The sequence below is a fragment of the Pinus tabuliformis genome, chromosome 5_2 (assembly GCF_031772625.1).
Source record: "Pinus tabuliformis cultivar Carrire ecotype Pingquan chromosome 5_2, CPIR1, whole genome shotgun sequence".
Taxonomy (NCBI): domain Eukaryota; kingdom Viridiplantae; phylum Streptophyta; class Pinopsida; order Pinales; family Pinaceae; genus Pinus; species Pinus tabuliformis.
In genome coordinates this window covers 699,379,284-699,396,115 of record NC_142306.1, presented here as the reverse complement: position 1 = coordinate 699,396,115, position 16,832 = coordinate 699,379,284, and the positions used below count along the sequence as shown (strand labels likewise).

At 38.7% G+C, this 16,832-nt stretch overlaps 1 protein-coding gene across 1 annotated transcript; it reads left to right on the top strand.

Moving 5' to 3' along the window:
• Positions 1-218: 218 nt before the first annotated feature.
• Positions 219-2,177, top strand: LOC149161055 (pentatricopeptide repeat-containing protein At3g56030, mitochondrial-like). The gene has a single exon (XM_089436873.1). It carries the CDS (start codon positions 480-482, stop codon positions 1,884-1,886), a length of 1,407 nt encoding a protein of 468 aa, XP_089292999.1. The 5' UTR covers positions 219-479; the 3' UTR covers positions 1,887-2,177.
• Positions 2,178-16,832: the final 14,655 nt, after the last annotated feature.

The following is a 16,832-nucleotide window of genomic DNA, read 5'->3' as shown; positions in this document are numbered from 1 at the left end:
AGCTTATTATAATAATTGATTAATTTTTAAAGTATTATGCTTACATAATATCCCTAACCATTATAATTTCACAAATATTTTTAAAATATATAATCGTGTTAATTAATATCTCTTCTTTTACTAACAACAAATTATAAATCTGATTAACTACTCCACTATAATAGAGAAATGACTTTGAAAAACCAAAAAACAAAAACCGACTCAAACCATTCACCAAATTAATTCATATACATATAGAAATGGCTTTACAAAGCCTTAAAAAAACCCCTGCTGCTCAAACACTCACCCGATTGAAATTTTATCATGTTTTCCACCATCACGAAATGTTCAGTGTTATGAAGGCAGACCATACCTTTCAAATCCTAGTTCATTCAAAACCTAGCACAATCAAAACCCCAGTCCTGGATTTTTAAGCTTGCACTCCATCCATTGCTCATGTATATCAACGCGCAGAAGCCTGGCTTACAGACAACCTTTGAATGCAGGCCATGGCGTGTGTGCGTCGTGGAGCGCTGGCCTCTACCATTCGAGCATTTTCAACAATCCAACGGCGTCGTCAACAATGGAACTTTGCATCATCGGAATGGCTCCAACATATGGACTCCATGCTCCTCGAAACCTTTCAAAATGGTAAGAGCTTTTTTCGTACTCATGAACTCATTTTAACCCATAAATTTTTCTCAACGGATGCATGGACTACTCCTCAAATCTCCGATCAAACTGAACCATCATCAAGTGAGGATGAAAACCCTGAATTGCAAACCCTAAACAGCGAAGAAGAGAAAGATTACTTGCTTGAATTCAACAAAACTGATAAATCCCCATTAAAAAAGAAAAAGCGGTTGCTGGATGATGCGAGAGAAATATGTCAAGTCCTTGATAAGGGCGATGAAGATGTGGAAGAAACGTTGACTCAATTGGGTATTCATTTGACTCCAAGACTAGTGAAGATGGTATTGGGTAATACAAGTTCTCCAACGTCGGCTCTGAGATTTTTCCTCTGGGCCAAAGCACAACCAGGGTTTAAGCATAACAGTTCAACTTATGATAAACTTGGTAATACTGTCGGCTCCTCTAAGGACTTTGAAACCCTGTATAGGGTTTTGTCAGAGAGATTTCTTGAAGGTTGCAAAATTTCTTTCAAAACATTTTCCTTCGCTACAGCCTGGCATGATAATCCGGCTATAATGGATGAAGTGTTGGAAATGATCAAGAAACTGGAGCTTTCTCCTAGAAGATATGCTTATGAAAGACTTGTTGGTGCTCTTTGTAGAAAGAATCATGTCGATGTAGCCTTATCCGTGTTGCAAAAGATAGCGAGTGCTGATTGTGCTCCAAGAATGCACGCCTATCGTCCAGTTATACAGGTGTACTGTAAGAAAAACCAGATCGATAAGGCACAGGAGGTTTTTGAGATGATGAAAGATTGTCCTCAAGATTCCATCTGCTATAATCTTGTTTTAAGTGCTCTGTGTAATAAGAAACTATTTGCAAAGGCAACCAAATTTTTTCAGAGTATGGTTAATATGGGACACAAACCAGATGCAATTGCATATGATATGATGATTTGTGCTGCTTGTGAAACAGGGAGAATCCAAGGTGCCCTTCAGCTCTTTGATAGATTGAAAGAAGAAGGGATTAAGCCTTTGTATGTTACTTACACTCATCTTCTTAATGGACTCTTCCAAAACAATGGTTTTGACAAAGCACATTCATTCCTGATTCAGCAGAGTGGAAATGATTCCGTACTGGATTCAATTAACTATACTTATCTAATTAGGATTTGTCGCAAGTCAGGCCTAAAGGAAGAAGCAGATAAACTTTTGATGGAAAGGAAGCTAAAGAATTTGCAGCCGTTGCCCTTCTGCAGGCAAAATGTGAATTAAGTTAATAGTGTAGCTGGAGGCAAATTGTAAATTAGTTGTTGGTATTAGCTGTAGACAGGTTTTTGTTTACATATGCTGGAGTTGCATCTGGAGGATTTAAAAGGTAGTAAGATGTACCTGGAAAGTTTTTCACTAATGATCAGGTGCAGGGGAATATATGTCAGGTCTTAGAGGCAAATTGTAAATTAACTTGTTAGTATTAGCTGTAGGCAGGCTTTTGTTTACATCTGCTGGAGTTGAATCTGGAGGGTTTAAAAGGTAGTAAGATGTATCTGGAAAGTTTTTCACTAATGATCAGGTGCAGGGGAGCATATGTCAGGTATTAGAGGTGGCCCTTCTATGGATTGAGATTTGGTCATTCAAAACTTTCTAAGAATTTTTTTCAGAGTCTGCTATTAAATTTTGAAAATTGGTAGGGATAACAGAAAGGACCCTAAGATACCCTAAGATATAGATGCAACAGCAGACATGCCAACTTATAAAATATATAACCACATAAATGATAATATTAAACATAGTATTAGATTGACTAATCAATACACAGTGAAATGCTAATTTGATATGAACTAGAAGCAAAAGGTAAGGAATATGGTTGCTTGCCATTTTCTTTCTCTTTCTCTGGCCAACTGGCTGGATATCATTCTGATACTCATTTCGTTGTTTCCTTGTGCATTTTCTGATTTCAGCATGCCCTTTGGCGTTAGTTATCTATTGCATTTTCAATTTTTGTCTCCGCTTTTCAGAGGACCTTTCTCTTTTAGATTTTGGTTGGTTCCGACTTTTTATGATCCTTGTCTTGCTTCACAGATGTACTTTTAAGCAATCCTTATATTTGTCCCAAGCTTGGATTTTACGGTGAAACTACCACTCTTTGACATATCATATCTTTTTTGTTTTAAAGTTTGTCACCATTGTCTTGGTTTATTAATTTCGCATGGCCATAATGCATATGTTCTATTATGTCTGATTGTTTGAAACGTTTTTTGAACTTTTGGGGGTGTGTATTATAAATTTATCGACAGAGTCTACAACATATTGTGCATTAACAACTGGAAAATTCCAAATCAGTCAATAGCTTATTGGCTTATCAAAAATTATATCACCATGTATTTCTAACGTTAAGATCACCACTACTAAAAATAAATTAAACGTATAGCATAAATAGAGTATGATTTCCTCTTTCTCTTTTGGCAAAGCAAATATAATACCTGGTTTGAATGCTGCACATACAATCTACAGGTGGGAAACTCCAATGGATGAAACCCACAGGCTTTTGGACAGGAGATATGCTTGTATCAAACTATATAAAAGATTTACACAAAGGTTTGGGATATGTTCCGATTAAACCATGTAAAATACTTACAGATGGCCTTTTCTTTCAAAAATATGAATTACATTGCACTAATTTCACTGTATTGATAATGGACAATGTATGGGAAAGGTTAATGCAGTAATTATATTTCAAAAAGAAAGTTTGCCAACAACACTTAAAACATCTTTTGATGTGTATGATTGTTCTTTGGTCACATTCAAACCTGAAGTAAATTTAAAGTAGCTCATTATGTATTGTTTTATTTATTTATAAATCTTTTTTTAAATGTTTTTAAAATATGAAATGTAATTTTAATAAACATCAATAAAGATTGAGAGTTATCATTAAGAAGAATATAGATCTAATATAAGAACACTATAGGAAAAATAATCTTGGTAGATTATTTTATTAAAATTATTATTTTGGAAATATTAAAAATAATGTTGGTTGAATTTTTTTTTATTAAAATTATTATTTTGGAAATAATTATTATTATTTTAATTTGCTATTTTATTAGTTATAATTTCAATTTGGTAAATATTATTGTCTTTCTATAATTAAAAAAATGATAAAATATTAATAAATATTTAAGTGATGATGTCAAAATGTGCTAAAGTTTTTTATTTGCATAAGGTGAATTTAAGTTATTTTTACTTATTTCTAAGTACTTTTGAAAATGTGAATTATGTTAAGATTGATAATTGTTTAATTGTCAACATGATGCGGGAGCACCATACTTATGATATGGGACAATAATGAATGATCGTGGATGTAGATAAAAGTGTATGTAGATGAAAACAATGTGTACAACAAGGGATTTAAAAGGCTCAAAGAGCTTGGCACAATTTATGGAGTGTGCAAAAGATGAGAGTATGTACATGAGAAGTACTAGTGTAAAAGAATGCACCGAGCATTTTATAGAGCAATGAGCAAGAACTGTTGTAGATTAAAACATGTAGTGTGTGAAGGAGTGCACAAAATGCAGTGTGATGTACATGGTATAGAATGAAGCAAGGAAACAATGGTTCTTGAAAAGTTTCAAAGGACATTGTTACCACATGGTAACTATAAATTGCTTATGGGGCTAGTTATCTATAAGATGCCTAAGAAGGATATTGGGTTGGTTGATATAATTTGTCTAGTAGGAAGTGGGTTGCTAAATACACAATATGTAGAGGAAGCTAATGTTTCTAGAGGATTCAAGCTAGATGAAAAGAAGTTGAGCAAGAGTAAGAGAGTTCAAAGTTGAAGTAACAATGCTAGTGTTTAAATGCTAGAAAAAGGCTTTGTTGTAGAGTTGAAGGTAGTGGACAATTGTATATGAGTAAGCAACCATAATAATAATAATAATTGCACCAAGACAAGCAAGGTACACTCTATGGACCAATGTGTTCAGAAATCGAGGGCATGGAGATTAAGTGATTTCTCTATTAATGATAATTGATTGTGAATGATTTTTACTTAGATTAGGATCTTCTTTACTTATGTTAGTATAGTGTTATTCTTCATCAAACAACTACCAATGCATAAACCATAAAGAGACAATAGACACAAAATATAGGCTATTAGCCAGGGCCAAAACCTCTCCAACTTGAGAGAAAAACCCAAACAAATTCTTCTTCTTACAAAGACTTCAATTGACGAATACTAAGACCTAGACCGTTGACCTACTTGCATCTCCAAGACCAAAACACAAGTTCCCTTCCATTGCTTTTCTTTTGTGCCTAGGTCAACAATAGTCAAACTTCTGCTTCTTCCTTCTTCTCGACTACCCTTCAACTTCGACCTCCTTTTGCTTCAAACTTGCACTTTATTTCAACCTTATTTCAAAGACCCTAGCACATGAGATTTGACCTTCAAATTTTTTCACTTGAGGTGGAGACCATCCTTCCTCAATTCGGCTTGAGGATACACTTGATCTTTCCCCAAATCTACCTTCTTATGATAACTGAAAGACCTTGAACCTTTTTGCAATAGGTGACAATGGATCCTTACACGTGTGGAGTATATTAAGCTGAAAATAGACCTAAGAAAAACTTTGCTTTTCCTTCTTTCTTCACGCTGGCTATGAGGTTGTCTACTTTGACCTCTTTGCACTTCCTTACACTTTAGACCTTGACCAAAAATTTCTGCCCAAAATGATGCCGAGTTACCCTATTTATAGTGGTTGGAGCTTATAATAAGCTGACTTGAGAGAGAGTGAGCCGACGTGTCTCTTTGTGTAGATTATTTACTTCATCTTGTAGCCGATTTGAAGGAGAGGGCTTGTGATTGTCTTGGAGGGCTCTCATACTTAATTAATGGCTCATACAAAAATGTAACATGTCCAATGATCTGATAATCACCCTATGAGTGATCTCAGTTAAGAATTATTAAATAGAGTTATTACAGACTCATGTGCTGGTGTGTGTCTAGGTTATTTAAGCAACGGATCGATCAGATTGCAAATACATAGACACTTGAAATGGAAGATAGCAGAGAAATACAGTAAGAAAATATAAGAACACAAGAAATTAATAAGGAGTTCACCCTATCCTCCAGGGCTACATCTCCGGTCCAACTTTCAGTGGTGGCCTTCTTTTATTGTGTCTTAAAGCAGAGAATTACAAAGAAGGAGCTCAATATGAGTCTCCTGTCACAGGATAGCTTGGCAGGGTGGTTCTTGGATTTCCCAAGCCACTAGAGTACACAAACTCTTGGCCTTACCAGCTTTCTGACCTCTCGGGTCTACAATGGAAGGAGCCCAATGTGGTGCTCGGTCCTGACAGATCCCCTTCAGGGATGGCTCGAATTTCTCAAGCCCTCTGGTGCTCGACGCTGCCTTTGGTCAGCTCGGCCCTCTATCTTCTCACTGCTTTTTGCTTTCTCTGTTCTTCCATGTATGTGGGTATGTGTGTGTGGGATGTCGCTTTTTTGCTGGTCTGTGCATGGCTTTAAAGCCACTCGAGCTCATGGCTGTTTGATTCCTCTTCCAACTCTGTCGGATTGCCTGCTACAGCTTCGCTTGGAGTTCCCTGTCTCAGCGTCATCATCAAACTCACAGGGAGCGGCCACTTGTCCTCCTGCGAATTGCGCCAGCTTGCTTCGTCGGTTCGTTTCTTCAGTTACGTTATGGAATGAGTCATCCACCACCTTGGCGGTCAAAGCGGACCTCAAGTTATTCTAAATCGCGGTTTAATCCCTTGTCAATTCCGGTTTTCCCATTGGGCGCGATCTCAGCCGTTAAATCTGGATCCCTCAGATCCGACGCCATTCACTCATTTCGCGCGGTGGACTTGCTCGATCGTTAGTGCGCGATGAGCGGCGGTTTTCTCTCTCCTCCGCTTGCCACGCGTCGGCCGCTGAGTGGAATCGCTCTGTTTTCGCCAAAACTGCTTACCACCCAGGGATGCCTATGATCAATACCGCCGGTTTTTGGACTGTGGGTCCTGCCTTTGCCTTTAGCCTTTTTCCCCATGGTTTTCCTCGCTCTCATGCGACCAAGCGCTGGGGGCCTCTCCATTTCGAGGGTTTTCGCCTAAGTGCTAATGGCGCATCAAAAACTCCCTCTGTTTCCCGATCTGGGCTTCCAAGGGGCTAATTTCACCTCTTGTGCAGTGTCCATGGGCCCCGGTCAGCGCGCTTTGACCGAGGTCCTCGTCGTTCCACACTGGCTGCCAACTACCATTGGTTTAGAGGTGTTTTTGATCACTGCTCTTAATTCTTTGAAGTTTGTCCCGACCTGGTACAACCATGGTTCTGTTGATCATTCTTTATGGATCCAATTCGGATCACGGCCTTCCCACTGAAAAGCTTTTGGACCACCAAAAGTTGGTTTTCTTTCAAGCATCAACTAAGTGAGGGTACTGCTGTCTCACTTGCCTAATTTCAATTCACTTTGCACTGCTCGGCTTTGAACCTGAGTCCGATTTTGAGGTACTCAACATTTCCACTGCGCGTTGTCGTCACCTTCCTGTGTAAGTCTGTGTCTTCCTGCAATTCATTCAGATATTCAGGTAGCAGGTCATCAATAGAAGGCAATTGACTTTGCTCTTTAGGATCCTCAATCATTGAAGGTTCAAACAATCTCAAGCAATCTGCATTTACGACTGAGTAGATGTGCATGTAAGTTGGTAGATCAAGGCGAAAAGCATTTTCACGAATCTTCTCGAGTATCCTAAAAGGTCCATACCTGATAGGCTTTAACTTTTTACCTTCACCTTGCATCCTGTCCTTGCTGATATATAGCCAGACCTCGTCACCAACTTGGAAAATATGCTCCATTCGATGCTTGTCATGCCTTGCCTTGTATTTGGCTTGGCTCCTTTTCAGTTGTCCCTGTACTGCCTGGTGGATCTCCTGGATCTGTTCAATGAACCTAGTTGCCTTGTACACATCACTGTGTCCATCAACGGTGGTATCTTTACCAAAGACAAAATCCAAAGGAGACCTTGGTGTGAAACCAAAATAGGTTTCAAAAGGAGATCTCTGTGTAGAAGAATGTTTTGCTCTATTGTAAGCATGCTGCACATAACACAAGTGTTCATCCCAAAGCTTAGGATGTTTGTTGCAATATCCTTTGAGTAGTTGGATCACTGTCCTGTTAACTACTTCTGTCTAGCCATCGGTTTGTGGATGAAAAGCTGTGCTTTTCTTTAGTTGGGTGTCCATCAGCTCCCACAGACTTGACCAAAACTTCCCCACAAATCGGGTGTCTTGATCAGATACAATAGAAGTGGGTAACCCAAAATGAACCCATACATGTTCAAAGAATAGTTTTGCAGTTTGTTCAGCTGTAATTTGCTTATTACAAGGTATCAAAATGCACATTTTGTTGAACCTATCCACAACCACATACAGATAATCATGACCTTTTCTAGACTTAGGCAGTCCCCCAACAAAATCCATGGAAACACTTTCCCAAGGGTGAGAAGGAACTGGTAATGGAGTGTACAGGCCTAGTTTTATATTACCGGGCTTGCTTTTGGCACACATAGTACACCCTCTTACATATCTGGAAATTGTCTCTCATTTTTGGCCAATAACAAAATCTTTGCAGCTGTGCAACTGTTTTACTTACCCCAAAGTGACCTAAAATCAGAGAAGTGTGTGCCTCTTTGCTTATCTTTACTCTCTCTGTTTGTGGAATGCAAAGTTTCCCACAATGATATAAGAGTCAGTCCTTCACATGATAATCCAATTCTTCTACCCTTTTGCCTTCACTCAAAGTTGCATATACATTTTTAAAGGTATATCTTGAGCATATTGTTCAATGTAGCTTTCATGTAGCACAAAATTATGCTTAAGTATAGTAGATGCATTTATAATGGGTCTAGATAACATGTCTGCAACTTTGTTATGTATGCCCTTTTTATATCTGATGACTAAATGAAACTGTTGTAGAAAACCCATCCACCTGTAATGTCTTGATTGCTGCAACTTAGTTTGGGAGTGTAGATATTGAAGTGGTTGATGATCAGTGTGTATTACTGTTTCTTTGGCCATTAAGTAATGTTTCCACTTTTTCACACTTTGAACTAATGCATACAATTCTCTATCATATGTAGGATAGTTAACTACTGTAGAATTAAAAGTTTCAAAATGATAACATATGGGTTTACCATGCTGTGTCAACACTGCTCCCATGGCATAGTCACTGGCATCTGTTTGGATCTCAAATGGTCTTTGTAGATCAGGCAGTGCTAGTACAGGTGCTGTATTAATCTTGTCCTTCAAGGTGTCGAAGGCTTTTTGATGTTTGCCTCCCCACTGAGACACCTTGTTCAATCCTATTAAAGTATGTAAAGGAGCTGCAATTGAGGAAAAGTTAGAAATGAACTTCCTCTAATATTGTGCTGCTCCTAAGAAGCTTTTCACTTCTGTAGCAGACTATGGTTTAGGCCAATTTACAATGACTGCCACTTTAGAAGGATCTATTTTCAATTCACCACCCCCTACTATATGACCCAAATAATTTAGAGAGGTTTTGCCAAATTCACATTTGGAGAGTTTAACATAATTTTTTTTTTATTTTCAAAACATCTAATGTCTGCTTAACATGCTTTAAGTGTTCCTCCCATGTTTTACTAAAAATCAGAATGTCATCCAGATACACAATAACAAAATCATCAAGAAAAGGTCTGAGTACATCATTCATTAATCTCATGAAAGTAGCAGGGGCATTGGTTAAGCCAAAAGGCATAACTAGCCACTCATATAATCCCTGCTTTGTTTTGAAAGCAATCCTCCATGCATCTTGCTTCGCAACTCTGACCTGATGGTATCCACCGTGCAAATCCAGCTTGGTGAAATAAACAACTTCCTTCAATTGATCTAAAAGATCATTTATGCGAGGAAGGGGATAACGATTTTTTATTGTTATCTTATTCAGTGCTCAGTAGTCAACGCACATTTTCCACGAGCCATCTTTCTTTCTCACCAAAACGATTGGTGACCCACATGGTGATGTGCTAGGCCTGATGAACCCCTTCTCGAGCAACTCCTGCACCTGCTTCTTGATTTCAACGTTCTCTAAAGCAGACAACCTGTACATTCCAATGTTAGGCAATGGAACATCTTGCTACAAAATGATATCATGTACTATTTCTTTTTTGAGTGGTAGAGATTTAGGTTCTTGAAACAGGACATCATACTCTGAAACAATCTTTTCTATATCAGCTTGCTGCTTAGCATTACAGCTCTCAAATACATTGGTTTTATCGGGTTTGATTTCCTTTACAACCATTAGTAAGAATTGATTGTACGATTTTATCATTCTTTTCATCTGCCCTGAGTTTATGAGAGTATAATTATTCTTGAGCTCATGAGCTCTTACAAAGTATTCAATTCCATCTTTAACAAGTAGATACTTGTTCTCAGCTCTATAGAAAATGGCTTTTCTATTATACAAGTAAGGACTCCCTATAACAATTCCACATATATCCAAAGGAATTATGTCTAACTCAACCTCATCTACAAATGCTGACCCAAAAGAAAACTTGAGTTTGCACTGTCTAGTCACTTGTAGTTGTGCTTTATCATTCAACCATCGTAATGGGTATGGTTTTTGCCAATCCCAATTTCTTTACAATTGCTTCAGAAATCAAATTTACTAGTGAGCCACTATTAAACAAAGTATCAATCTTTTGATGTTTGGAAACAACTCGAATATGGAAAAGCTCGAATTTTTCTCTCATGTTCTTCATCAATAATAGATTGAGCATAATTACTAGTAGATGCTTTAAAACTCTTACCTTTTATACCTGTGGCTGCAATGATTGTTTCATCTCCCGAGTCTGACCCCAAATCTTTCTGAATAGCTGCAACAATCTTCTTCTTCTTGCCCTCGGACTTCTTAGGTCTCAGCTCTGGATGCAGAATCCAACAGTGCTCATCATCATGCCCATCCTTTTTACAGTGAGTGCATGAAGCTTTGCTTTTCTGTGCAGTGTTAGCCTTCCTTGCTTTCCACTTTTGCTTTCTTTTCTCCTTGCTCTTGCTTGTAGTGGGTTGGGATGGTCCCCCAACTTCTGGATTTCCATTCTTTCCTCTAGCCTCTAGATGAGTAGCTTGTATAGATACCTCATCTATACTAGTGGGATTAAACATGAGGATGGTATGCCTCATGTAGTTGTGTAGACCACCAATGTACTTCAAAAGAGTCTCTGGTGAGTCTAATGAGATCCCTAGAATCAATTCTCTCTTTCTAAATTCTTGAGTGTACCCTTGCACACTTTGCCCTTTCAACTGCCGAAGAGTTTGCCAACTCATCATGGCTTGTTGCATGTAGGCCAATGGATAGAATTGCTTCTTGATGGCAGAAACAAATTCACTCCAGACATAGATAGTTTTACCATGTATTTTCATGTTAGCTTGGGTTCTGCCTTCCCACCAAACCAAGGCAGTTCCTTCTAGGCATAGGCTTGCCAGCTGAATTTTTCTCTTGTCTAAGTCGATGTTCTGCACTCTGCAATACACATCAATTTGTCTAATCCAGTTGTCCAACTTTTCAGCATTTAGCTCTCCATCATATATAGGCAAGTCGAATTTAACATCTAGCTTAATCAAAGATGATTTCTTATTATACATAGGGCTATTAGGAGGTGTGAGAAAGTTTTCCTCTTTCCCTTTTCCTTTTGAATGAGATTCATCTTCTTCTTTATTTTGTTTAGAGCCTGATGAACCTTCATCCTCATGCTTTCTAAAGTCCCTATACATTTCTTCTACCATAGAATTTATAGCTAGGAAACTCTCTATGAATTGAGGGTGTGGGCCCACAGAACCTTCCTTTGACATGGTATTCTGAGGATAGACTCTCCCAATCTCAGGGTTAGTTTCGACCAACTCTCATTCTCCTAATTTGAGCTTTGATCTAGTGGGCATTCAACAGCTAAACCAACACAAGCTTGTCTAATCTTACAGCCTAGAGCTCTGATACCACTTGATCTGATAATCACCCTATGAGTGATCTCAGTTAAGAATTATTAAATAGAGGTATTATAGACTCATGTGCTGGTGTGTGTCTAGGTTATTTAAGCAACGGATTGATCAGATTGCAAATACATAGACACTTGAAATGGAAGACAATAGAGAAATACAGTAAGCAAATATAAGAACATAAGAAATTAATAAGGAGTTCACCCTATCCTCCAGGGCTACATCTCCGGTCCAGCTTTCAGTGGTGGCCTTCTTTTATTGTGTCTTAAAGCAGAGAATTACAAAGAAGGAGCTCAATATGAGTCTCCTGTCACAGGATAGCTTGGCAGGGTGGTTCTTGGATTTCTCAGCCACTAGAGTACACAGACTCTTGGCCTTACCAGCTTTTTGACCTCTCGGGTCTACAATGGAAGGAGCCCAATGTGGTGCTCGGTCCTGATAGATCCCCTTCAAGGATGGCTCGAATTTCTCAAGCCCTTTGGTGCTCGATGCTGCCTTTGGTCAGCTCGACCCTCTATCTTCTTGCTGCTTTTTGCCTTCTCTGTCTGCTTTCTTTGTTCTTCCGTGTATGTGGGTATGTGTGTGTGGGGTGTCCCCTTTTTGCTGGTCTGTGCATGGCTTTAAAGCCACTCGAGCTCATGGCTGTTCGATTCCTCTTCCAACTCCATTGGATCGCTTGCTACAGCTTCGCTTGGAGTTCCCTATCTCGGCGTCATCATCAGACTCACAGGGAGCGGCCACTTGTCCTCCTGCGAACTATGCCAGCTTGCTTCGTCGATTCGTTTCTTCAGTTACGTTATGGAATGAGTCATCCGCCACCTTGGCGGTCAAAGCGGACCTCAAGTTCTTCTAAATTGCGGCTTAATCCCCTGTCAATTCCGGTTTTCCCATCGGGCGTGATCTCAGCCGTTAGATCTAGATCCCTTAGATCTGACGCCATTCGCTCATTTCACACGGTGGACTTGCTCGACCGTTAGCAGGTGATGAGGGGCGGTTTTTTCTCTCCTCCCCCTGCCACACATCGGCCGCTAAGTGGAATCGCTCCATTTTCGCCAAAACTGCTTACCGCCTAGGGATGCCTCCGATCAATACCTTCGGTTTTTGGAGCGCAGGTCCCACCTTTGCCTTTAGCCTTTTTCCCCACGGTTTTCCCAGCTCTCATGTGACCAAGTGCCTCCATTTCGAGGGTATTCGCCTAAGCGCTAATTGCGCATCAAAAAATCCCTCTGTGTCCCGATCCAGGCTTCCCAGGGGCTAATTTCGCCTTCTGCGTAGTCTCCATGGGCCTCGGTCAGCGCGCTTTGATCGAGGTCCTCGTCGTTCCACGCTGGCTGCCAACTGCCACTGGTTTAGAGGTGTTTTTGATCGTTTCTCTTAATTCTTTGAAGTCTGTCCTGACCTAGTACAACCATGGTTCTGTTGATCATTCTTTTGGATCCAATTCGGATCATCCAAGAAGGGTCCTTCATACATGACATTGACGGAATTTGACTTTTATGACTAGATGACAAAACCTAAAGGCTCACAATGGGAGCCATTACTAAAAATAAAATTCTTTGCTCATGAAACCCATGAGACAAGCATTACAATAATAATTTTATTTTTCTTCTTTTCATCTATTTACATAAAATCACAATTACACGTCATTATGAAGACCGAACCTAGTTACACTTTTCAACACTCCCTCTTAACTGGGGAGATATTCATAATGGTACTTGGTCATTCTCAATCTGACGAATTTCTCATAAGAAGAGTCAGATTGTTAACCCATTTTTATAACATCATATCAACCAACGTTGTCACATAGCAAGGCCTTGAGGAACAACCCTATCTCTCCACGAGATCTGAGCACAATGTTGGCGAGACCAATGATGTATAAACACCCTCATCATTGTCTCTCTGTCGGAGCATACCCCACCTAGGTTCTCAGGGTGTGTTCCACCAGGGCTATTCTTATCTTGGATTCCCAGTGCTCAAAGAATATTGGTCCTCTACGACTACTTTTATCTTGGATGCCCTAACTCATCCTCAAAGAGTATCGAATGTTAGATGTTTTCCCAATTCTCTATTCTATCTTCCTAATTGAAGACAAGAATGATGTGTCTATCTCTCCCTCTTAATTAGGGAAGACATATCTATTCCTATAAAGGAATGTATTCGTTCCTACGAAAGGAATGTACCTAAGCTCCCTCTTGGCTTAAGAATTTTGCTTCCAAGTAAAAAACTTGTTTTAGGCTCCCTCTTAATTAGGGACCTACAATAGCTCCTTAAGTGGAGATGATGGGAAAACCAACTGCTTGAAGAACTCCTCCTCACAATGTCATGAACTACTTTTCGTTATTCAAGAGTCTTCATGTCTTGAGACTTCTTCGTAGGGCATACACCATCCATTTATTTTTATCCATGAGTTAGTCATGTCATCATCAGAAAGTGATCCATCAGTCCATATCTCGCCTTCCTTCATGCCATGCTGCCTTCTTTTATGCCATGTTTCCTTAAGGATCTTTCTTCCTATTACATGGGCATCGATGGTGTAAGATATCCATAAATATTTCTTCAGCAGCCTTGCATAAGCCCATCCATATATTTGTTCAAAAATATTAAATAAACATTAAAATCAAAGTTACCTTTGTGATCGTCTTTCATCATGACATCTTCTAGTTTGCATCAATATCCTGCATACATATCGACACATTTTCCAAAGATATATATATATATATATATATATATATTGTTAAGTGTCTCTTTCTTTCTCTGACTTCATCAAAGTCTACATATCTTTCTTGGAGATATCCTAGTCAGATCTCTTGGTTCTTGGATGTTGATTGCCTTTTCCATGGTTGCATATCCCACGATCTCTTCCTTCTTTTCTTCACGCATTTCATTCCTAGGAATTTCTAATCAGAATTCCTCCAATGGTTGTCAACCACCTGATATTACATATGAGGACATACTATGTTGTTTTCATCTAGTGAATGTGTGACCCATGCATTCCCTAATCCCTTTGAAAGAGGAGATCCTTCCTCTTGATTATGCTCTAAAGATAGAGAATTGATCTATGTTACTTGCAACCATATGACATGACTCTTTAATATTGAATATAAACATACATTCCTCATTTTCCTTTGGGTCATCCAAACTTATTGCAACAACTTTCTTAATTGAAAGAGCTTCAATCCCTTGATCTGCTTCACCTTTTGTGTCATCATACCATCATCCCATAAATTCCGCAAGTTTGGAATTATCAATGAAACACTAGCTTCCCTTCTTAATCAGTGAACCTTTCAATGACTATTCCATCAAAGAATCTTGAGGATCTAGAGTATCCCCATCCAACAAATGTTTCCTTTTGACAGATGTATGATGAGCCTTGTACTAGATGACCTTTTTCTTTCCATAAGTACCATTTATGTTTCCAATGAGGTTCCCAAGAGCTATATCCTTCATAGTTGATTGCCATAGATTTCAATTTCAACCATATTTCATGCTTCTCTTTGATGATGTCCCAAGCTCTTGCTTTCAATGCTTTTATGATGCCATGATGCATCCCATCATTTTTCTTAGTGAATCATGATAGCCATATCTTACAACAGAAGACTTAGGAACTTGAAAAGAACTTAGGTGAGGAAGATTATCTCAATGATAATAGAGTATTTTCCTCCTTTTTGACTTCTTTTCAGCTTCCTCTACTTCTTTGGTGATATGGGCTTCTTCTCTTCCTCTTTTGTTATTGTCCTTCTTGATCTCAGGACAATATCTTTTGTAGTGTCCATGTTCTTAATGCCCATAACATTGAATCTTAGACATGTCTCTTTTCTTTTTCTGAGAACCAAACTTTCCAAATTTTCCCTTTCTTCTTGTCATGGTAGCGTAAGCTTGATTTTGCTCACTTGCTCCCACATCAGATTTGGCCTTTTGTCTAGATTCCTCAATCTTGCACAAAAACCATAGATCCTGGAATGAGTAGCTTCTTTCTTCCCATAAATACTTAAAGTTACCCCACTCCTTTAGTAGTGCATTTAGTACTACTGTAGTCATTTCTCTATCAGACGTGACTTCTCCCAGATCTTGAAGTTGATCTTGGATCTCAGATATCCTCATAAAGTATGAGGCTATTCCATCTTCCCTTGACATCTTCAACTTTTAGAGTTCTTGCCTTAATGAGATGACTTCTCCAGCAATGCTTATGAAATACAACTCTACTAGTTTGTTATAGATTTCTTTTGAAGTTTCGAGTTTTAATACATATGGGATGAGGGGGTCCTTGATAGATTCTATGAGAATCCTTTGAGCCCTAACTTCCCCTTTCATATACTTTGCAAGAGCTTGAGCATCTTCCTTTCCTCGTTTTGTGATAGATCCTTTGACATGTTCCACCACCTCATTTTCAATGAGACTAAGATCTATCATTTTCTTCCATGCAAGATAGTTTGAAGCCCCAACCAATTTGTTGTTTTCCTTGCTAAAAGACATTTTGACAGATTCAGATATGGACATAAATATACTTACTTGATAGGATGCTCCTTCTCCTCGCTGCTTCCTTGATGTTGATGATGATATAAAGGATAGAAAACTTCTTGTTGATGAAGATAGTTTTCTTCAATAATGATCCTTGATCCCACAGAGAGGGAGATCCCTTGGATCCTTTGATGGTGGAGACTTTGTTTATGAAGATCAATGATGACTTCTTGATGATGAAGTCAATGGTAAGGATCTTGCTTGAGAGGGGGATCACCTTAGAATTTTGAGGACAACACCTTTTGATCTAACTTCCTTTGGATGAATAGTCTTCAAAACAGTGCAACTTCAAACTTGATTCGTAGATCTCTTTAACTTAAGTAGATGTAGGGTTTTGACCTTCTTTTCCTGATGACGATCCCAAGAATTCTATCTTCTTCAATCTAGGGTTATGATGCTTCCTTTGTAGATCTTGACTTCAAAATGATCTTCTCTTTGATGCTTTCATCGAGATTTGATCCTCGAGTGTCCCTTGATAAGATGCCCTTCCTTGATTCAATCACCTTAGCTCTGAAACCATGTTGAGAAATCCAAGGCATGGAGATTAGGTGATTTCTTTATTAATGATAACTGATTGTGAATGTTTTTTACTTAGATTAGGATCTTCTTAGCTTATGTTAGTATAATGTTATTCTTCATCAAACTGCTACCAATGCATAAACCATAAAGAGATGAGACAAGAATATAAGCTATCAGCGAGA

Bases quoted from the DNA above. Each gene is read 5' to 3' on its own strand.
- LOC149161055 (XM_089436873.1), top strand. From the start codon at position 480: ATGCAGGCCATGGCGTGTGTGCGTCGTGGAGCGCTGGCCTCTACCATT.